The sequence below is a fragment of the Danio rerio genome, chromosome 5 (assembly GCF_052040795.2).
Source record: "Danio rerio strain M-AB ecotype USA chromosome 5, GRCz13ab, whole genome shotgun sequence".
NCBI lineage: Eukaryota > Metazoa > Chordata > Actinopteri > Cypriniformes > Danionidae > Danio > Danio rerio.
In genome coordinates this window covers 2,552,501-2,576,071 of record NC_141025.1, presented here as the reverse complement: position 1 = coordinate 2,576,071, position 23,571 = coordinate 2,552,501, and the positions used below count along the sequence as shown (strand labels likewise).

The window sequence follows — 23,571 nt, the reverse complement described above, 5'->3', positions numbered from 1 at the left end:
GTGCCCTGGTCGGTCAGTATCTCCGCTGGTATTCCTACTCGGCTGCATAATAGAAACAGTTCCTTAGCGATTGCCGATGACGTGGCTTTTCTCAGGGGGATCGCTTCTGGATATCTGGTAGCGTAGTCGAGGATGACAAGGATGTGTTCATGTCCCCGGGCCGTCTTCGGCAAAGGACCTATCAAGTCCATGCCAATGCGGTTGAAGGGCACCTCAATGATGGGTAATGGTATCAGAGGGCTGGGGGGTGGTCGTTGGGGAGACGTTCTTTGGCAGATGTCGCATGCCTGACAATACCTTTTGACTTCTCCATCCAACCCGGGCCAGTGGAAACGATCTCTGATCCTTTTAATCGTGTTGGCTGCTCCTAGGTGTCCTGCCATCGGGTGAGTATGTGCCAGTTCCAGAACCGTCTCCCTCTTGGTCCTCGGGACGACCAATAGTGTCTTCGTTTCCCCCAGCCTCTCTGCGACACAGTACAGCAGACCATTTTGCACAATAAAATGTGGGAGGGGGTGAGGGCTGGGAAACTGTTCGTTATCGTCTATGATCCTGACTTGTGGCCAGCAGTGTTTCAAGGTTTCGTCTTCACGCTGTGCCCTTCCGAAATCGCCACCTGTGGTAATCTGTTGAAATAGAACATAGTACAGGTTAGCCGATGATGACTCACCCCCTCTGTCGCTCTCGGTGGCCATCAGCGCTGGTTGGCGGCCCCGTTGAGCCCGTCCTTTGTTGTTCTTCTTCGGACGAGCCGATCGAGCCTGATGGTGGGTGAGGAGATCATCAAACCCCGGCCAGTCTCTGCCCAGAAGGAGGGGTACTGGGAGATCTGGAACCACTCCTACTTCGATGCGCCAGCTGCCCGACTTCGTCGTTATGGTCACTCTTTGGGAGGGTACGTGGTGGGTATCACCGTGTACGCATGTAATTGGGATTCGGCTTTTCCCTTCCTGATGGAACTTTAATGTTTTTGGATGAACCAGGGTTATTGCACTTCCTGTATCCAATGTGGCCATCTGCGTTTTCCCGTCTAAGCACACTCTTCGGGTGGGAGCTTCGGGAGGGACGTTGCGATGTACCACGCACCCTGCCGTCCAGGCCGGGGTCGAGTGTAATGTGGGCTCTGTGGGCATCGGCTCGTCGACTGGGCTGGGGACCGCCGGTCTGCTGCCTGGTCGTGCTGTGCCCTCCACCGGTCGCCATGGCGCATTTACCCTCCGGGGTGGCAGAGCCGCTCTCTTCCCAGTCTCCCGGGCCACGTGAGCTTCCGCCAGCTCCACCGCCTCCACCAAAGCGGCCAGCGAGTCGGGGTTCCTCATGCTGGTAAGTGTGCGGAGCCGTCTGGGTAGCGCCCTCATCATCTTTTCAATAACCACTTTCTCAGCGACCTGGACTGCGGTAGGATCTCCTCCCAGCAACCATAGTCTTCCCAATTGAGATAAATTGGCTGCTTGGGTACGTACCGGCTGCTTTTCATCGTATGACCACTGAGAGAATTGTTGTGCTGCGCTTATGTTGGAGAGTCCCATTCTGGCGAGTATCTCCTTCTTCAATGCTTTATAGTCATCGTTTTTCGGTGTCTCTAATGTAAAATATGCTCGTTGAGCTTCTCCAGTCAGAAATGGTGCCAACATCCTCGCCCAACTTTCCTTCGGCCATCTCTCTCTTTCAGCAATTACCTCAAAAGTGTGTAGGTAAGCATCAATATCGTCCAGGTCGCTGAGTTTAGTGATAAATCTGTGAGCGCTCACCTCAGGAAACTGGCTGGAACCGGCCGCTTGGCGGAGCTGTTGTTCCATCCGATCATGTCTGGCGGTGAGCTGTTCAGTTATCACTTGTTGTCTTCTTGAGATTTCCGCTAGATGGCGTACTACTTCTTCGATTGACATGACTCAGGAGAGGATGACAGCCGAGCAAGAGAGCGTGAGTGAGAGAGCGAGAGCGGATGCCTGTCTGTAAACAGAAGAAACAGAAAAAAATTCAGTGATTATTTCTTCTTACTGGTAAGTGCTGTTTTCTGAATTTTTTCCCTCTGAAAAAGCACGCATTCTCCACCAGTTGTAGCGAGGCAGAGGGAAAATAGCGACACAGTTGGATGAGTTTACAGACAAGTCCCCGGAGGGTGCTTTATTTACAAAGTATGGGTGGTGTAAAAGGTGCTCTTCTTCAGGGTGAGGTGCTCTGGTGCTCCGGGAAGTAGGTGAAGGACAGTGAGTAGTCGGGTGAAGGATCGTCACGAGCTGGAGTCCGCTACGGAGAGATAGAGAGACAAGCATTAGCACAGGGAGTCATTGAGAGAATGAAGCTCATCTTCTCCTGGCGTAGGTTGGGCTTATATGCCTCTCTGTGTGATGCCGTCCAGCTGTGAGCGATCCTGGCTTGATTATGGTCCAGCTGGGTAGAATTAGCGACCAGGGCGATGTGGCATGTGAGCGCTCGTTACAATATATATAATGAAAAATATTTTTTTGTGTTTGTAAATGTCATGTTAGCATTGTTAGAAGACTTATTTTATTATTTTTGTTCTTATTTTTATTTTTATTTTAGTTTTGATTAACAATTCCATTTCTCTAATAATTAGGTGTTTTCTTTTGATGTTTGGTAAATGTATCACTGTCCATTAAACAATTAAGAGACAGTGCAGACAGAATATGAGACTGTGTTAAATTGTTTTCACACCTCTAGTTTGAAAAAAGTCAGGAAAGTGGGTGAGTCCTGCTCTGTTTAGGGGGGAGTGTCGGGGGTGGGACCGAGGGATGGGTTTGCATGAAAATGGGAGTTTCCGTTTGGGCGCGCGCTGATTTTCCCAGAAGCAAAACAAACACAGACACAGGAGAAAAAGACAGTGACTGTTTACTCGGACATCAGTAATCAAATTATTTGGCAAATGATTAATTTATAGAGTTTAACTGCAGTTTGGCACTTTCATTTGGGAACACTTCCTGCATGATAAAACCGATATTAGATGTGAGGAACTGCTGGAAGAGTGTAGTTTTAATGGAGTGTTTGATACCACACAGCGAATAGGAGAAAAAGACCCTCTGCATTTCTCTGTAACTTAGATGCACTCGGTAATTAACGTCAGAAAGCCGTGTGTATAGTCTATCCTGTCACAAAATGTGGCTAAAATCCTACTCGAGGGTAATAGTTTGATTGTGGATGGTGTTTACATGTTTACACTGCATTTACAGCAGATCTGTCAGTCCATAATATTGTAGTGATATTAACGTACTGTAAACTAGTAACTCAATCATTTTGACTAAGGTCTTTAAACACTGAAAGAGTACTGCTGACCATACCAACTAACTTTGTCTCTGAACAAACAAACAAAGAGCACTGATCACACACTTATCAAATCTGTAGAGACAGGGCAATCAACACCAACTGGAGCCGCGTCTTATTTCCAAGAAGGCGAGCAGCAAAACCGCATTTCACCATTTCCAGATGTGAAAAGCTCTCGGGTAAAAATGTTCCTTACTAATGAATTTCTGTGGCGTGCACTGTAGTCCAGCTGCGCTCTCATAGCTGGAAAATAAAAAACAAAACCTTTGTTGCAGCACATTTACAAACACAACACTGACGACCCGTGTCTCCAAACAATTCTTGTTCTTCCACTTGTTCCGTCTCTCTGCCGTCTGAACGCTGTAGCAGGTAAAAACAGTCTTCGACGTTATCATGCATATTAATGAAGCTGCACCTCATTCACAATAGAGCGCGCTGATTGGTTTGAACCAAGCCTTTCTCATGAACTAATGCAGCACACTCAAAGACGCCACAAAGCACTCCCAGGTACAGACGTCCAGTCTGCACGCTGGAATACACGCAAGAATCTAATCGCCGTGACGCAGCTTCAAAAATTAGTTTCAAACCAGAGGAACGAATTTGCTTAAAATAGCGCAAAAACAACTAATTTTCACTTTTTAGTGAGATATATGTGTCCTAATAGTGTTTATAGCAAAACAGTCGACAGCTCAAAACATGTGTTCTGGTGTTTCGTGACCCTTTAATATTGTCAGTCAGGTGGTTTTTAAAATTGAAAAATATTAAATAGATCTCAGAAGAATGAGCTGAAGATGAAACCGAATGTGTGTGATAGTGCTGAGTTGTTTTTGCTGACACTGTTGAGTAAATGTTGAATTATTCATCAGTGTATTTTTGTGTTTGGATGTTCAGGGCGTGTGTGTGTGTCTGTTTCTCTCCCACAGCAGCTCATTTCTGATCTATTCTCTTTTCTCCTTCACTTGTTTCCAAAAACCAAAAATGCCAGAGAGTCTTTGTGATGAATCTGATTGTGTAAATATAGCTATAAATGAGCAATATAACACTCGTAGCAGTGCGATGTGGCTGTATATCGGCACTGGTTGGAGGAGTGCGTTGGCTCTTAGGCTCCGTTTACACTAGTGTGTTTTAGTTTTAAAACGGCGTTTTAGATCAAAAACGATCCGCGTCCTCACTAGTGTTTCTGAACATATCTCCGTCCACACTACGCCACCAAAAACGTATATCACGTGACCATGCGCGCACTCTGGGCATGCGCGTTCTAGTATAAACAGGAAGCATGTGTCTCGCTCGGCATTTGGTTATTGTTAGTCAACAAACGCCGGTTGAACAATGAACGCGATGGCAAAGAAAGCAAGAGAGATATTTTTGTGGACAGACGACGAGGTTGAGTTGTTACTAAACGTAACAAATGAATAACTGCACAATGGCATCTAAAACAGACAACAGTGCAAACAACGCTCCCATTTCTGTGTCCATGTTGTTGTTTACAGTGAAGCTGGTCTGCTGTATCCGGTAGCGTTAAAGCCATGTGTTATAGTCATGTGATAGGGGCTTGACGAATAAGGGAAGGATACGCCACGACGCAAAAGCCCCAATAAGGTAGCGAATCTCAGCAGCCCCGCCTCCGTTTCCAGATGTCTCCGTTTTCCCTCATCCACACTGAGACGGAGCAGCAGCGCTTCAGAATGAAAACGGCCTCTCCAGCGTTTCCAAAACGCTCCGTTTTCGGTGCGCGAAAACTCCAACGTAGTGTGGACGGATGGCGTAACCGTAGCAAAACTTATACGTTTTCAAACTAAAACGCATTAGTGTAAAGGGGGCATAGTGTCCCCCCAATGCTGATATACAGCCACATGGCACTGCTACTTGTGTGATATTGCATTTATACAACAGTTCAACAACATATTCGTGTGTATAAAAAAGAAAATCAAACACAGAGAGTCTCAAAACTCTTTTGTATGAGGAACTTCTGTCTTCCGCCATTCATTCACATCAGCAGCTGACGTCAGAACAGCGGAAACCGCTGCTCATTCACCACCGTCACTGTAGAGCTAGTGTTTGAGTGATTCTCTAGCGTAATGTCTAAAGTGAAGACAAAACAGCTGATCTTCATCACATTTTAAGATTATAAGGCTAAACAGCATGAAATGCCATCAGTCTACAGAGATTTCCCAGTATCTCTCTGTTGTAATCAGGAGATCACAGTAATTAACCCCAAAAAAGCCAAAGCAAAGCAAACACTAGCAGATTACTATGGTATAAATACAGCACTACAACATACACAAGACAGAGATCGACTTAGACAGTCACTTACCTGTTTAATAATGATTTGATCAGCTGTAGTTTGAAATGTACACAGTTTTTGTCCCTTAGAACTTATCATGCGGTCTCTGTCGCCATCTTATAGCAGAGCATTAACCATCTTTGCTCTGCTCATCTGTACTTATTTATTTTAAAGGCTCTCTTAGGTAAATTATCATCCGATAACTTTAACCAGTACGCTAGATCTGGTTCATGTTTTCGTTTAACAGTCGTTTTGTCCGTGCTTTTTCCTTTTATGCTCCCATGGCTTGGATTGACCTGCAAAATCAGCTCGATCTTGACACACTTCTGACTCTGAGTACTTTTAAACATTTTCTGTACGACATCTTAAAGAACACTTGTAATTGTTTTGTTATGATCTGATGTTTTTATGAACGGTGATTTTGTAATTTTGTGGTTTTGTTTTTGTGATTTTTATGTGAAACCTGCCTTATTGACCAGGTCTCACTTGAAAAGGGACAGTACTGTCTCAATGTGATCTCCTGGCTAAATAAAGGAAATAAAGATGTGTTGAATCTTAGAAATTATAGTTTCTGATAAAGAGACTAAGCCAAAGGAAAACTAATGAATGTAGCTTTTAGGTTTCAAGTATTTAGCTTAATAATAATTGTAATAATAATATTATTATTATAATAAAATAACATTTACCTTTAAAATATTAAAAATATTTTACTATATATTTGTATATATATATATATATATATATATATATATATATATATATATATATATATATATATATATATATATATATATATATAATAATTTTGGACTTTACTGTAAATATATATATAATTTTTTATTTTTTATTTTTACAGTAAAGTCCAAAATTATTCATACCTCTGGCAAATTCTGACCTAATGTTTTATTCAAATGTAAAATAGAAGTTGAGAAATACTTTTTTTGTCCATAATGATGCCTCTTGCACATCATCTTTTTATCTTTTGGGAGAAGCCTTTAAGTCAATCAACTTTAAGTCAGAATTTGCCAGGGGTATGAATAATTTTGGTCAATAATGACAATCCCGGATAGGGTTGCACGATATTGGAAAAAACTCAATTGCGATATATTATTTTTATGCGATTATACACTCACCGGCCACTTTATTAGGTACACCTGTCCAACTGCTTGTTAAATCTAATTTCTAGTCAGTCAATCACATGGCAGCAACTCAATGTATTTAGGCATGTAGACATGGTCAAGACGATCTGCTGCAGTTTAAAGTGAGCATCAGAATGTGGATGAAAAGGGATTTAAGTGACTTTGAACGTGACATGGTTGTTGTTTAGGACCACAGTGTCTCCATCTTCTGATGGCTACTTCCAGCAGGATAACGCAGCATGTCATAAAGCTCAATCATCTCAGACTGGTTTCTTGAACATGACAATGAGTTCACTGTACTCAAATGGCCTCCACAGTCACCAGAACTCAATCCAATAGAGCAGCTTTGGGATGTTTAGGAACGGGAGATTGGCATCATGGACGTGCAGCCGACAAATCTGCAGCAACTGTGTGATGCTATCATGACAATATGGAGCAAAATCTCTGAGGAATATTTCCAGTAGCTTGTTGATTCTATGTCATGAAGGATTAAGGCAGTTCTGAAGGCAGAAGGCGGTCCAACCCGGTACTAGTTAGGTGTACCTAATAAAGTGGCAGATGAGTGTATATTGCAATATTCAATATCTTTTGAATTAAATAGCTGTATTTGCATAATAATTTGCATAAATTTACATTGATTTGGATGATTTTGTCGAGTGCACAAGTATTTATAAAGGGCAGCACAGTGGGTAGCCCTCTCACCTCACAGCAAGAAGGTCACTGGTTTGAGCCTTGGCTGGGTCAGTTGTTGTGTCTGTGTGGAGTCTGCATGTTCTCCCCGTGTTGGTGTGGGTTTCCTCCGGGTGCTCTGGTTTCCTTCACAAGTCCAAATACATGCGCAATAGGGGAATTGGGTGAGCTAAATTGTCTGTAGTGTATGTTGTCAATGGAAGTGTATGGGTGTTTCCCAGTGATGGGTTGCAGCTGGAAGGGCATCCACTGCATAAAACATATGCTGGATGAGTTGGCGGTTCATTCTGCTGTGGCGACCCCGGGTTAATAAAGGGACTAAGCAGAAAAGAAAATGATTGAATGAATGAAGTCCTAGTAAAATCAGTAGAGTAATGGTAGAAATTGTTTTCTTTTTGAGACATAATAGCAGTATTCAGGTACACAAATTGAATAATCAAATGTAATATAACAGCGTAGTTTTCATTGTGTGCATATATACTTAAATATATAATTACTCCTTAAAGTTGGAAACATATTTTTTGTGCATGAATGCTTTAGATGCTTACACAATCACTGGCCATAAAAACAAACACTGGTCCACATATTCCTGCCTCAACATTGCAGATCCTGTGGTTTGTGTCTATTGCCGATGCACATGTTGCAATATCAATGTTCAAACCATATATTGTGCGGCCCTAATCTCTGAATGTGAATGCAGATCTAACTAATGTCAAACAATGACTCGACTTTGATTTTAGATGAAATGATCCTCTTGACGGCTTCACTAGGGGGAGCTGTTTAATTCAGCAGTCATAAATGCACATAATATTAGAAAGACCTCTTTATGTAAAGAACAATTATATGATAATCAATAGGGTAATAAGTGATAATGGCAAATAGATAATGGCTGTTACACCTTGGAAATGCAGTATATTCATAATAATTGTACACACTGGAGTCATAGCATTCACTCATATCCTGTTCTCAGTCAACAAAATCTTCAAATAAAGCAGAGAAACACGTCTCTTTATTTAACTTACATTAAATTGGTTTTAAACTGATGTCACTGAACTCCTTTTAAGCATTAAAACTGGTCATGTGATATGATGAGACCCCCGGTTCAGACTTCAGGACTGTAATGGGCTCTAATCGTGCTGTGCGATTGATACGGTTTGTTTTTCATTGATTCTGATGGACTGTTTGATGAGCACAATGACACACACGTATAATTAAGTCTGTTACACGCCGTCTGTGCCAAGAAGGGGATATAATCCACTTAAGAGCCGGCGGAGAAACTTCTGGAGCTCATCCAGCCCTAGCAATGAGCACAAATAGAGCATCAGATGCTCTGTGTTAAAGGCACAGTGCGCTAAAATACAATCGGTATAATAATGCAATTATTATGATTATTATGTCGTAATTTAATGCATTAATGTCGAAATTTATGCACTGTTAGGTTATACAGAAGCTTGAATTACTCGTATTTTACTCTGTGGAGCACAGAAGGAGATGTTTAGCAGAATGTTTGTGCTGCTCTGATGCAGTCTGAAGCTTATCAACTCCAAAAAAGGAGCAAAAGCATCATAACAGTTGTTCCTATTCTTATCTATAAGTATAACGACTCTCTTAACTTGCTTGGTTCTGTGTATTTGGTTGTTTTAGCTTTTATAATATGACAATATGGATGTAAAATGTTGTCAGTTTAGACTAATAATAATAATAATTAACAATAATGGTAAATCAATTATAAATGTATAATTTAAAATAGATATTTCACAATTTTATTATATTCAGTTCTTTATTAGTATGAAAATTTTTTTAAAAATTCCAAAAAAATATTTCTCTAGTAATTTTTATTCTTTGTTGTTTTTATTTTCTCATGCTTGGTTCTTTATGTAAAGCACTTTGTTGCCAAATCAATAACAATAAGCATATGATGCATACAACATATTGATAGAAGTAGGTAGTTTTATTCAAATAAGCTGTATTGACATGACTATTGCCAGTATTGCCCTGACACTCCACTATTTTACAAAAAGTCTGAAGTGAAATTATAATATTTTCAAATAAGGCAGTGCATACATAATTTACACTTAAATACATACTTAGGTTAAAATAAATAAGTTTACATGAATACATAACATTTACAAATGAAAAAAAAAGCTAAATTGAATGAATAATCAAATAAATACAAATATGCATTCATATATATATATATATATATATATACATATATATATATATATATATTTTTTTTCTCTCTCTCTCTCTCACTCACTCACTCTCTCACTAACTCAAAAATTACTGTCGCTACAAATGTATTACCAAAGCATTTATAAGCTTTACACAAAAAAAAACGTGTGTGTGTGTATGCATGCATGTATGTATGTGTGTGTGTAAGTGTGTGTGTATATATATATATGTATGTATGCATGCATGTATGTATGTGTGTGTGTGTGTGTGTGTGTGTGTGTGTGTGTGTGTGTATGTGTGTGTTAGTGTACGTGTGTGTATGTGTGTATGTATGTGTGTATGTATGTATGTATGTACACACAAACACACACACACACACACACATATACATACTGTGTTTCCTCTAGGATTTTTTCCAGCTGTGGCGGCAGACAGGTCTACCAACTACCTTTGGCATTATTTCAGTGACAGTTGTTGTGAGCGCAGTATTACAAGTTGGGATCGCATTTATGTTACACAAGCATGCAACAATTACCAAATCTCTTTTTTCACATTGTCATTGTGGGGTATTGTGTGTAGAATGTTGAGGAAACAAATCAATTTAATCCTTGATGAATTTAATCCGCATGCACTGTATATATATATATATATATATATATATATATATATATATGAGAAATTCCATGCAAATGTCAACTGCCATGAAAAAAAAATATTTTTACCAAAATACCGATGCCGTTTTTAGGTGTTCTGTAAGCAAGTGTTTTACAGCGCTTTAGAAATACTCAAAAATGTCTCTGTCAGTGTTTTTAAACAATTTTATTTGATTTACCAAAGTCACACCCATGGCAATTTTACATCTGTCACATGCATAATGCAGAGGTGTCACTTCCACAACAACACTTTTTCCTCATTAATGCAGAAACATTACATAAAATAAAACCTTTCATTTTTGTTCTATAGTGCTCCAACTTTTCTCCTTGTGATGAGCATAGTTGGTTTTTGCAGTTTAATTGACAGAATTTCTTCAAGGAATGTTGTATACTGCACTCTCACAGGGTTTTTTTGGTCACAACCATAACGCACCTTTATTTTGCTCATTTAAAGTACAAAACTTGTTTACAGATTATAGTTACAGATGAATGTTAACATATACTTTCTCTGTGCGTTTATGTTTAGATTTCTTACTGCAAATGTCGTCTATAATGCTGAAAATTGCTCATATATGTGTGTATGTATATGTGTATGTATATGTGTATATGTACAGTGTGTGTGTGTGTGTGTGTGTGTGTGCATGCATACAAGTCTCTCTTTCACTCTCTCACTCTCACTCTCTCTCTCTCTCTCTCTCTCTCTCTCCCCCGCTCTCTCTCTCTCTCCTGCTCAGTCTCCGGCTGGATGTCTGTGTGTGCGGATCGGTGCTGCGCTGCGGTGTGTGGATTTAATCGCGTCTCGTGTGTGTTTTTTCCGCTGGGATTGCGTTGGGAATATACTGCAGGGCTGGAGGATGAGCTGTTGGCGGTGTGTGTGGATTACTGAAGCCGCAGGAGCCTGAGCGCGCAGCCGTGTGTGTCTGAATTTACAGACCATGAACTCTGGAGTGGCTGTAAACGCAGGCAGAGAAGCGGCGGCCGAGGGGAGCGAGGTGAGACGAGTTCCTGTGTGTGTGTGTGTGTGTGTGTGTGTGTGTGTGTGTGTGTGAGATTTACCAGCACATTCTGTTGAGCTGAACTGACCGTTTCAGAAATATTCCTAACACCCCTGACATTGTAATTATAAGATACTGAGACTTCAAAGTCAGCGTTTGTCATTGAGGTTGGCTGTTGTCTTTAGACACTTGTTATGTTTGACACTTGACACAAATTTAAGTGGATTGAACATTATGCAAATAAGTTCTCACAAAACAGCTCTTGACTTGTGTTGATTCAGCTGGTTTTAAATAAGTATTGTGAACAAGCAGCAAACATTATAGCACAGTGCCTGACATTGAAATAATAGAAAGCGGGACTTTGTGTTTGTCATTGAGGTTGTCTGTTGTTTTGATCTGTATTTAGACCCTTGTTTTATGAAATATCAGCTTATTTTAAAGGAGACAGATGTCAGATTGTACATGAAATGGAAAAAGTTGATTGAAACTAAAGTAATGTGCCTTTACTGTTGAGCTGAACTGGCTAATTCAGAGTTATTCCTAACATCCCTGACGTTGTAATGTCATTGAGGATGGCTGTTGTTTTGATTTGTATTTAGACACTTGTTATGTCTCTAAACTGCTGAAATACACTCAAAAACTGATAAGTTTTAGGGTTGGGCATCTAAGCTATAATGCCGATCCGATACGCATCTCGATACAAAGAATACGATCCGATATATTAGCGATACATTTGTGACATATTGCGATGCAACACGATACGATTCACACCCATATCACGATACGATACGATAATTCAGCACTAACTTATTAGATCAAGTTTATGAGATGATGTGAAAGAGGATGCTGTGCCATTGAATGAGTTTGATTATTTATAAACCAAGCAAAACCAAGACTTTTTTTACAAACTGGCTTTTCTCTCAGAGCCAGAGTGTCAGTTTACAGTAGAGGGCCATTTTAGAACATATAGCACATATTATTGAAGTATTTTCAAGATAAACAGAATGTATAAGTGCAATATATATTAAAATATATATATTTGCACTCTTTCAACATAAAGGTTGAGCATTGCACAACAAGAATTGTGATTTAACTTTTCAACTATGAAAACAAGTTTTACAAAGATATATTTTGCCACTGAATATTCAAAACTTAAGGTGGTGAACTAGCAGTGTTATGCTGCTTTCAAACATCACTGTCACTGTAAACAACAGGCTAATAAAAATATAAATAAATAAAAATTAACAGGAGGAGGTGTTTAAAACCTTCGTTCTCCGTGACACTAGGCTGAATATCTTTGCCGATGAACAATGCAATAACATCCGTTATTGGCGTAGAGCGAGCAGAACTGTTGCGCATGGAGAAAACTTGCAATGCTTTTCTCACCACTTTTGGAGCTGGTAGCTACAGTTGAAGCAGAGCAGGAAGCCGGGGATGCAGGAACACTGGAAGATGCTTCCACAACAACACCGTGTCGCTGCTTCAAGTGAGATTTCAGATTAGTCGTACTGCCTGTGTATTTTACAGATGCGCGGCACATTTTGCAAATTGCATCTGTCCTGTCATGTCGTCCATCCTTAAATCCATAATGTTGACATACTTTAGATTTAGAACTCAGTGAGGAATAAAATGTTTGTTTTGCTTCTCGCACTTTCTGAGGGCGCACCACTAGCTTCATCCGCACACCTGATACACTGAGTTGTAGTGTAAGTGTACACATCCGCAAGTCCGTTGCTAAGGCATACTTTATGTAGGTTGATTAAATTATGCGCCAAAAACAGGTTGACAACACTTGTTAATAAATAAAAAATACATTCTATATTAAAAATATAAGCTGTATCTCGCAAAAACCGATGCATCTCGATTTGCTTCCAAAATTTCATTCATCCTCTGCTTCTCTACCGATGCACTCGCATCGTGCACGCGCATGACCGCATATCGATACATATCGGTTAATCTTCCCATCCCTAATATGTTGGCATTAGGGTTGGGTGATGTTGACCAATTTGGCATTGTATGATGTCTAATGTGAAGCATCGTGATGGACGATGGCATCGTCGTCGTAGGCGGGGGATGGGGGTGGTTGTTAAATATCAATAAATTCATAACGAATTAATTAATTGTAGCCTGCCGTTTTCACTACCTGACCCACATGGTCTTTGCTTTACTTTGAGATGATAGAAAGCGGGACTTTGTGTTTGTTATTGAGGTTGTCTGTTGTTTTGATCTATATTTAGACCCTTGTTATTTCTCTAAATTGATGAAATATCAGCTTATTTTAAAGGAGACAGATGTCAGATTGTACATGAAATGGAAAAAGTTGATTGAAACCAAAGTTATGTGCCTTTACTGTTGAGCTGAACTGGCTATTTCAGAGTTATTCCTAACATCCCTGACGTTGTAAGGTCATTGAGGATGGCTGTTGTTTTGATTTGTGTTTAGACACTTGTTGTGTTTGACAAATTGAAGTGGCTTGAACATAACACAAATAAGTTGTCCCCTCCAAAAGCTCTTGAATTGTGTTAGTTCGGCTCATTTTATATGTAGCTTGAACAAGCAGCAGAAATCAATGTTGAGTGCAGTACTATTGAGCTGATCTGGCTATTCTACCCATTTTTTAGGCTGGCTGTTGATTGATTTGTATTTGGACACTTGTTATGTCTCTAAACTGCTGAAATACACTCAAAAAATGATATGTTGGCGTTAGGGTTGGGCGATGTTGACCAATTTGGCATTGTATGATGTCTAATGTGAAGCATCGTGATGGACGGATGGCATCGTCGTTGCAGGCAAGGGGTGTGGGTGGTTGTTAAATATCAATAAATTCATAACGAATTAATTAATTGTAGCCTGCCGTTTTCACTACCTGACCCACATGGTCTTTGCTTTACTTTGAAATAATAGAAAGCGGGACTTTGTGTTTGTCATTGAGGTTGTCTGTTGTTTTGATCTGTATTTAGACCCTTGTTATGTCTCTAAATGGCTGTTGTTTTGATTTGTGTTTAGACACTTGTTGTGTTTGACACCTTTGACAAATTTAAGTGGTTTGAACATAACACAAATAAGTTGTCCCCTTCAAAAGCTCTTGAATTGTGTTGCTTTGGCTCCTTTTATATGTAGCTTGAACAAGCAGCAGAAATCAATGTTGAGTGCAGTACTATTGAGCTGATCTGGCTATTCTACCCATTTTTTAGGCTGGCTGTTGATTGATTTGTGTTTAGACACTTGTTATGTCTCTAAACTGCTGAAATACACTCAAATGATATGTGGGCGTTAGGGTTGGGCGATGTTGACCAATTTGGCATTGTATAATGTCTAATGTGAAACATTGCGATGGACGATGGCATCAAAGTCGTAGGCAGGGGGTGTGGGTGGTTGTTAAATATCAATTAATTCATAACGAATTAATTCATTGTATCCTATCGTTTTCACTACCTGACCCACATGGCCTTTGCTTTACACATAACCAAACATAAATAAATAAAGTTACACACACATGACTACCAGTCAATCACTTTTTCTCTGCGGGACTCTGGCATGAATAGGCAGTGATCCGTGTCTTTATAATGGCTTTTTTCACAGCTGGTGGAGGAGACGAGAGTTTATTTGGAGTTCACTGTAATTTGTATTGTAATTGATGATAAGTTCATTATTATATTAATACTATTATGAGGAAATAATAACAAGTAAAGATGCTAGGGTTTGACTGTTTTGGTCGCATATGCACCCGAAATTTTATCTATGCCACCTTAAAGTATATTAGGAAGCATTTGTGCATACATTTTCATCGTTTTCACAGCTAAATCGTCACCGTGTGCGCGGATTCAGGCGACATTTATGCAGAATGCATCTTTGCACCTAAAAACGCCAAACAGGAGCAGAGTAAACAGTTGTTATGTGAACTTGCTGAAGTAAAGAAAGCCTGCAATGCTTGCCCCGCCTTTGTGCTCCTCTTATTGGCCCACTGCTCTAACTGAACGCAAATGATTGGTTAATATCAGCTGTCAATCACTCAGTCAACACCTTCTGCCTTCAGATGACAGGAGCTACAGAAGCTGAAGTAGAGAGAATGACAATAACACTGGCAGATTTAGTTTTAGAAACCACCTACAGTTACTAATAATGGCACATCTTATTATTGATCATCTGCTGAATGTTACTCCACCCTTTACCAAGAGTGGATAAAAGACTTCCAGTGTTTAAAGTCCGCTATAAAAATGACTAAAGCCATTCACTGTAAAGTCTGTGGGACGGGGTTTGCAGGTAACAGCGTTTGCCACTGAGTCTACACATTTTAAGCGTGAGAGGTGCTGTATAATCCTTCATTTAATCCGCACGAGTCTGTCAGCCGTGCAAGCGGCAGCTATATGTAAAATGTAACACAGCTCATGAAAAGACTCTTATTGCTATTAAGATGACATGCAAATAATAAGTTACATATCAATTTAAATGTGGGGTGGGGCGATGGATCGGCTGAGCATTGTAAAGTTTAATTCAATTCAATTCAATTCAGCTTTATTTGTATAGCGCTTTTACAATGTAGATTGTGTCAAAGCAGCTTCACATAAATGGTCATAGTAACTGGAACAGTGTGGTTCAGTAACTGGAACAGTGTGGTTCAGGTTTTAGTGTTTAAGTTCAGTTCAGTTCAGTTTAGCTCAGTTCAGTGTGATTTAATCATTACTGAGAGTTCAAACACTGAAGAGCCAATTCATCGATGCGTAGTTTATCGGCGATGGACGATGGCATCGTCTTTCGGCCCAACCCTAGTTGACGTTAATTAACTTTATGTCCACTGATTCCACATTACAGAGTTAGGTTACCTTTAAAGAAAGAATATTTATTTTAGTGAACTTAAGTTGCATAAAGGTAATGTAATGTTGTTTAGTTTAATCAATGTAAAATTCATTATTTAGCTTTAATCTATGTAGTTATGTAAGTTCAACTATTCTAAAATTGATATAATGTTTAACCAAACTAAAAAACTGTTTACGTTTCATTGAGCTTATTCAATAGTATTTTCACAATATTTTACTATGAACATTTTTAAAGTTTCAAAATTTTCCAACAATAAAATGATTAAAAGCTTTTTAAAATATCTTCACTTATTAGTTAAAATATTAATACTAATAAAGTAATAGTAATACAGGTATGAAGTAAATTAAAAATTAATGATTTACAAAAATATGCTTACAAAAACATAATAAAAGTACTCTTTTCTAAATAAAACTTTTCATATATTACAAAAAAACATTCAAAAATAATATTCTGCCTGATGATGATTTACAAAAATATACTTAGAAAAAATTGGTGGTTCATTCCACTGTGGCGACCCCAGATTAATAAAGGGACTAAAGGCTGATTTATACTTCTGCGTCAAACACCGGCGTATATAAATCAGCCCTAAGCCGACGAGAAAATGAATGAATGAATGAATGAATGAATACTTAAAAAAGTTAAGTATTCTTTTGTAAACTGTACTGTACCTTCTTTACACTGAAAAAGCAGATAACACTTCAGCTGTTCAAAGGAAGATTTACCTTTTAAAGCAAAGTAACATGATCAGTACTACACCATAAATTAGACCAACCGTCACAGAACATGCAGTAGCTACATACATTCATCTCTCTGACATTTGCACCAGTTCTGCACAAAAAAAAACATTGTGCATGAAGTCTGCTTCACACAGGTGAGTGGGCTTGACAAACCACCTGTAGAAAAACTCTTAAACTATTTGTATAATTAGCACTTCTTGGGTGTATCACCTCTTCTTGTAGATTTGTCTGTGGTGTGAAGATACAAGATGTGCAGCACCTGAAACGACGCATACTGGAAGCCTGTGCTGGCATTTCTCCTGTGGTGTTGCTATCAGTGTGTGAAGAGTCGGAGAAGAGGCTTGCATTGACAATCCAACACAATGGGCAGCACATTGAACACATTTTATAAGTGGTCAGAAACTTTTAAATAACTCATGAAAGAATAAAGTTAAAGCAAACACACCGCCGTTTTTCTTGTGAAATTCCCAATAAATTTGATGTGTCACATGACCCTCTTCCTATTGAAAAAAAACAAAAGTTGGATCCAAGATGGCCGACTTCAAAATGGCCTCCATGGCCACCACCCATCTTGAAAAGTTTGCCCCCTCACATATACTAATGTGCCACAAACAGGACGCTAATATCACCAACCATTCCCATTTAATTAAGGTGTATCCATAAAAATGGCTCACCCTGTATACAGCACACATACAAATTATATCAAAACAAACTTTTATTTTGGATGCAATTAAAAGTATTTAATCCAAATGAATGGAAATTGTATATGCAATATTGTGAGGCCAACTTATTTATTTGAGTGCACAGTCTTACAGATTTCTTAATATGCATATGGAATACATACATCTTATTTGTAGGGCCTAAATATATCTTGAGTGTACAATATTATAGATTTCTTGAGCTGAAGACGTTTTCCAGCATGTGCTTGTAATGTCTTGTCGTGTGTTTTATGATCTGCTGTTTTTAGGCATGTAATGAAGTCTTGTCTTACTCTCCCTCTTGTTTGATCCGATACCGAACGCTTTACAAGCCACACTTAATAGGGAGCAGCTTTGATTGGGACCTGCTGGCGTAACGTTTTAATTGGCCAGACATGTGTTTATGTCAAATGTGCTTTTCCGAACAGCTGCTGCTTGTCAGGGAACGCTGTTTTATGGCCGAGGGAATACAGGCTTGTGTTTAAGGATGTTTACAGATGTTGATCCGCTCACATTGATCTGGGATTGTCTGGAATTGAGGAGACTTGCAGCATTGAGGAGCGTCTCTGGGGATTTAGCACATAAATGAATGTTTACTGCATGCTGTGCTGTTTGATTGGAACTGAAATGATTGTCAATTATGCCTCAGTTTGTAGAAATCAGCTGGAGATGCATCTTCAGTAATGAGTCTAATCCTTGACAGTAAGGCTGCACAATATATCGTTTCAGCATCTATATCTACAGTAGTCACATTTCAGAATAGGGCTGCTGCACGATATTAGAAAAAAATAGGACGTTTTTTTGTGATGTATATTGGGATGTGAATATCATTTCACCATACAGATGAACAAACCTATTTACAGGGTTCTTACGGGTGCTGGAAATCCTGGAAAATGCTTGATTTTTAATATTGTGTTTTCAAGGTTAGAAAAGTGCTTGGATTTTAGACAAAGTGCTTGAACCTGCTTGAATTTAAATTAGCAGGGTTCGAAATTGTGACTGTTTTGTTTGCATATGCACACGATTTTATCTATGTGACCTCAAAATATATTTGGGAGCATATGTGCGAGTGCATAAATTGTTGTTGTGTGATCAGTTTTCATTGCAAAATATTAATTGCATGCGCGTATTTACGGAGCTAATAATAAGCCAAAACAATCTGAATTTGAATTGTGTTAAATTGAATTATTAACAACTGTAAGTTAATAAAACTGATTATGTCCTATTAGAAATGTTTTGAATTTGTATTTCTTAACTTGATTATTGAACATTGAAATTTAAGACAACCTAATTTTTTAAGTCAGATTTTTATAGACATATTTTTAAACTTTTTTTTTTTTTCATATTTTTTTGGGGTTCTGAATTCAAAGACTGCAGATATTGGGTATGTAAAAATAAAGTTTTAAGTTTTTAAGAATTCAAATTAACACAATTCAAATTCAGATTGTCTTAGCACTATTAGCTTCATATGTATTTAGGAGACATTCACCCAGAATGCATCTTTGCACCTGAAACGTCAATCCAATGACTGTAAAAAATAACAACTGGTCATGAAAGTTTGGTACTACACCCAAACAAAATCTGACTGTAAGCTCATTTTTTGAGATATCCAAACTTAAGACCAAAGAAGACCAAACTTAAAAACATACTTCATCCAATAACAACTTTTTATTTTATTTAATTTTTAATCATTTTTGGGTGAACTATCCCAATAAATCTATGCTCTGAAGTACTCAACAATTGAAGTTGAAATGTCATATTGTGTTTTTTAAAATAGCATAATGGATTTAAATGTGTAAAAGTACATACAGCATAAATAAACAGAATTAACCGTGGTTATTAGGTGCTGGAAAAGCATATAAATGCACCTTGAAAGTGCTGGAAAAGTGCTGGAATTTGAAGTTGGAAAAAGTGTAAGAACCCTGTATTTAGAAGTAATTCATTCAGCTAGATTGACTGGGATGATTTTGTACTGGAATGATTCACACACAAAATAAAATAAAATAAATACAATAGAGCAAAGAAAAAGTGAAATAGATGGTGCTTTATGCTTTTTATGGGCAGTCTAATAATATTCGGGTACGTAAGTTTAATATTCAAATGTAAAAAAGCACAGTGTAGTCTTCATTGTAAAAATAATTTTACAAAATAAATGTTTATTAAAGATACAAATAAAACAATCTCCTGCTCTTGAATGCTTACACAGTCACAGGCCTAAAATTTTAGTTCGTATGGTTAAAAACTGCAGTGACTTCACAAGTTTCAGCGTCTATACATCCATCCATTCAATCCCAAACCATAAAATCTTCATCCAATCCATCCAATCCCAATCCATCCATTCAACCCCAATCCCGCCATCCAATCTCCATTCAATTCAAATCCCAATCCCAATCCATCCAATCTCAATCCATCCAAACCCAACCAATCCAATCCCAATCCATCCATCCAATTCTAATCCATCCAATACATCCATTAAATCCCAGTTCATCCAATCCCAATCAATCCAATCCCAATCCATCCATCCATCCATCCATCCATTCAATCCCAATCCATCCAATCCGTCCATTAAATCCCAATTCATCTAATCCTAATCCATCCATCCAATCCAACATCTCCTAATCTCAATCCATTAATCCAATCTCAATACATCCAATCTTAATCCATTCATCTAATATCAATCCGTCCAATCCCAATTCACCCGATCCATTCATCTAACATCAATCCATCCTATCCCAATCCATTCGTCCATCCAATCCCAACACATCCATCTAATCCCAATCCATCCAATTCATCCATCCAATCCCAATCCATCCATTAAATCCAAGTTCTTCCGATCCCAATCCATCCATCCATCCAATCCATCCATTAAATCCCAATTCCTCTATCCAATCCCAATAGATCTACCAATCCCAGTCCATCCATTCAATCCCAATCCCAGTACATTCAATCTCCATTCAATTATAATCCCAATTCATCCAATCAATCCATCCAATCCCAATTCATCCAATCCCAATCCATTCATTAATCCTGGTCCATTCAATCCCGATCCATCCATCCAGTCCCAATTCACCCAATTGTTGTGGCATTTTGTTGACTGTCGCTTTAAATTCCAACGAGATTGTGCTCTTTTCAAAAAAGGGCGGAGCTACAGATGCCTGTGTGTCAGCATAGCGGCAGATTTAAAAGCAAGATTAACGTCCTGTGCTAATGAGGGAGAGATGGTTACTAGTGGGCGGGGCTTTCCCCCTCTGATGACACGTGCAAAGGGAGAATGTCAATCAAAGTGTCTTCATCAAGTCTTGACTATAACAAATGCAATTAATACATGTTTATCATTAGAGGCTGGAGATATTCACACACTGCTGCCACACAACTGGGTTTAAACCCCTTATTAACGTGATTTTAGCATAATAGCTCCCCTTTATATGAACTGTTTTGCTGCATCGCCTCCTCCGGTCAGCAGACGTGAAACAGAGCTCTCTTTATCTGAAAGCGGTGGCAGGCGGCCAGAAGAAGAGCACTGTTTGATAAGCACAGGCTGCTGTCTATTTTTATCTCTGCTTGGCCTCTTCATGCTGATTTAATGCCTGCGTTCAGGGCTGTAGGACGGCTCTTTAGATGGAGGATTTCAGCCGTCTGTGGGGTCGAGACGGTCGGATTTGGGAGAACAGGGCTCCGGGGGACTGTATAAGAGAAATGCTGACGCTCTTCATCATCATTTTACAAGATCTGTGCTCCTGCAGTGTCTGGAGAGACCTCCACTGCGCACTGATACTCAGCCCACAACACGACATGTGAATTTGAGAGCAGAGAAGTGCAATTTTTGATCAGAATTGATTTTTCAGAGCTTTAAACTAATCAAAGCTTCATCACAAGCACAACAGATTTCTTCAAAAGTCTCGTCATCGGTCCCAGTTTTAAAAGCAACAAATAATAACTTGTAATAAATAATAATAATTTTTCCCATGAATCATCTGTTGAACTGCATCCCAATCATCAAAAATACATTTTTATTTAAATACACAGGAAACAAAAGCAGCTTCAGAGTCTCTAAAGCACCAGATCCTAAAATGGGGATACTCTGCATTGTGTGGTAAATAATCTGCTGCGTATTTTAAGCTGAAACTTTACAGACACATTCTGGAGACATCTAATTCTGTGTTATGCAATATTTACGCATAAATAAATGCATGAACAATTTACTCGCTTTATTTGTGCGTCAAATCTGCTTCATTTGCGCGTCAAACTCGCTTGACAATAGATGCGGATTCACGTCATGGGCAGGGTGTCAAGGTTTGTTGATGGGACGGAGAAAAAAAAAAGGTGTAGGATCCAATTGCAGTTTAATAATGATAATCGTGTTAATAATCGTGTAGTAACAGAAAGACAAAACATTCAAGGTACAAAGTAACAAATAAACAAACAAAACAAGAAACCAAACAAGACTTACTAGGCTATGAAGACAAGAAAGACAAATGACGCAGTGACAAACAATGGTTAAAGAGTGAATAAATAGTCCATGAAATCAACAGGAAAACAGAGACAGCTGTGCATTGCAAATCAGTATAAGTGGGTTCCGGGTGTGTGCACGAGGCATGTATGAACTTGTAGAACTTGTAGCAACTGTAGTTCGCCACCAGAGTTCACAGCGAACCACAGTGCCATCTGGTGGTTTCAGACAGTCATGACACAGGGCTTCTGTTTGCCCTGTGAGTCTAGCTTCGTTGCAAAATGACTAACAGGGATTATATTGAGAGAGTAGCTGTGGTTGTGTGCTTTAGGAAGGTTGATAAACAGCGTCGATTCGTTTGGAGCTGTGTCTGTGTCCAGTAGATCCTTTAGAGGTGTTCCCAGCCCTGATTTCATTAACCCTTCCAGAAACTATCCCTGGATGATGGAAGCTTTCAGTGGTGCTTCAGACTGAGCCTAGCCCAGTTCGATCAACTGTTGTCTGGTGTCGGCAGGAGGATCTTTCCCCGGGACACCAACAACAGGCAATAGGTCATAATCACTCCCCTAGAAGAAAAAGCTCATGATTGGTTAAACCCCAGTGCTTTTTAGGGATTTCCGCCTGGATTTTGCCTAACCAAATTTAAAAGCTTCCCAAATCCACATGCAGAGGTGTAAATGCAAAAATTTGGTATCATTTTAAAGAAAACCCTTTGAATTTTCATAAAACACTATTGAAAGTGTTTAAAATATCTGTATATGTTGTCTGTTATAATAAACACCTAAAAAAAAGAGGCGCTTTTTGTATTTTTTTTTATAAACTCAGATTTGAAAGTGTCCTCTTTGGGTTCTGTGTGGTCTAGCTTGCTGTAATTAATCTTGGTGGTTCCTGAACATGTCTGTAATCATAGGAAAAAAGAAAAATGTCTCCTCCATAATCTATGCAAAAGTTATTGTATTTCAACTAAAGAGAGGTGCTGTACAAGCCACAGAGAGCGATCATTGTTTTCATATTTCTCTATTCTGTTGTCTGATCAAACATAATTCACTGTGTTTGGAGCACATCAGACATATAAAAGGATTACTTATGCACATCTCCTCAAAAACAGAGGACGAATGGCCCTGAAGGGCACAGCGTAAGGTAAGAGATGACAGCTGTCTGTGCTATCTGGGGCTGCTTATTGATCATAAATGTATTGTTTTCACTTCTCCACCATGGAAACACCGCGATTCATTCCTTAACTGATTGATAAGTGAATATAATTCAGTAAAGAGAACGCTAGAACCGTATCAACACCGGCAAGAGCTTTCATTTGAGCTATAACTTGTACATGTGTCTTATATGAACCATATGAAAATGAACCAATGTTCAATACCCAGCTCGGGTATCCAAAATACTGTGTATTTAAGTGTAAATAAGTTTTGTACAGTACATTAAAAACCAAAGTGATGCATATGTGCATAAAATATAGATTCGACAGTTTTAAACAAAACCACTTAAGGGGCTCTGGTGCAATGCTAACCCCTTTAAATCTTAAAAGGGAAATTCGATGACGTCATGGACCCGGTACCGCCGCTAATGTCCGCTGACGTTTTCCAATTTGAGCGATTTGTGCAATACGCGTATCAATCACTTCAATCGCGCAAAACA

The 23,571-nt window shown here is 38.9% G+C and overlaps 1 protein-coding gene and 2 long non-coding RNA genes across 43 annotated transcripts in view; 2 read left to right on the top strand and 1 right to left on the bottom strand.

Annotated features, from left to right (window-relative positions):
• Positions 1–23,571, bottom strand: part of LOC147843774 (uncharacterized) — a 321,977-nt gene that overhangs the window by 18,268 nt on the left and 280,138 nt on the right. The window lies entirely within an intron of this gene.
• mcc (MCC regulator of WNT signaling pathway) overlaps positions 1–23,571 on the top strand; it is a 164,152-nt gene that overhangs the window by 28,325 nt on the left and 112,256 nt on the right. For 11 of the 41 annotated variants that reach the window (XM_087251105.1, XM_087251104.1, XM_087251103.1 and 8 more), the window contains exon 1: positions 10,956–11,215. In XM_087251105.1, coding sequence (XP_087107231.1) covers positions 11,159–11,215 — 57 coding nt within the window. In that variant the 5' untranslated portion in view covers positions 10,956–11,158. 41 annotated transcript variants of the gene reach the window in all.
• LOC147843778 (uncharacterized) lies at positions 13,826–16,634 on the top strand. The gene is made up of 3 exons (XR_015490966.1): positions 13,826–14,184; positions 14,440–15,705; positions 15,944–16,634. It is a non-coding gene; the product is annotated as an uncharacterized LOC147843778 (long non-coding RNA).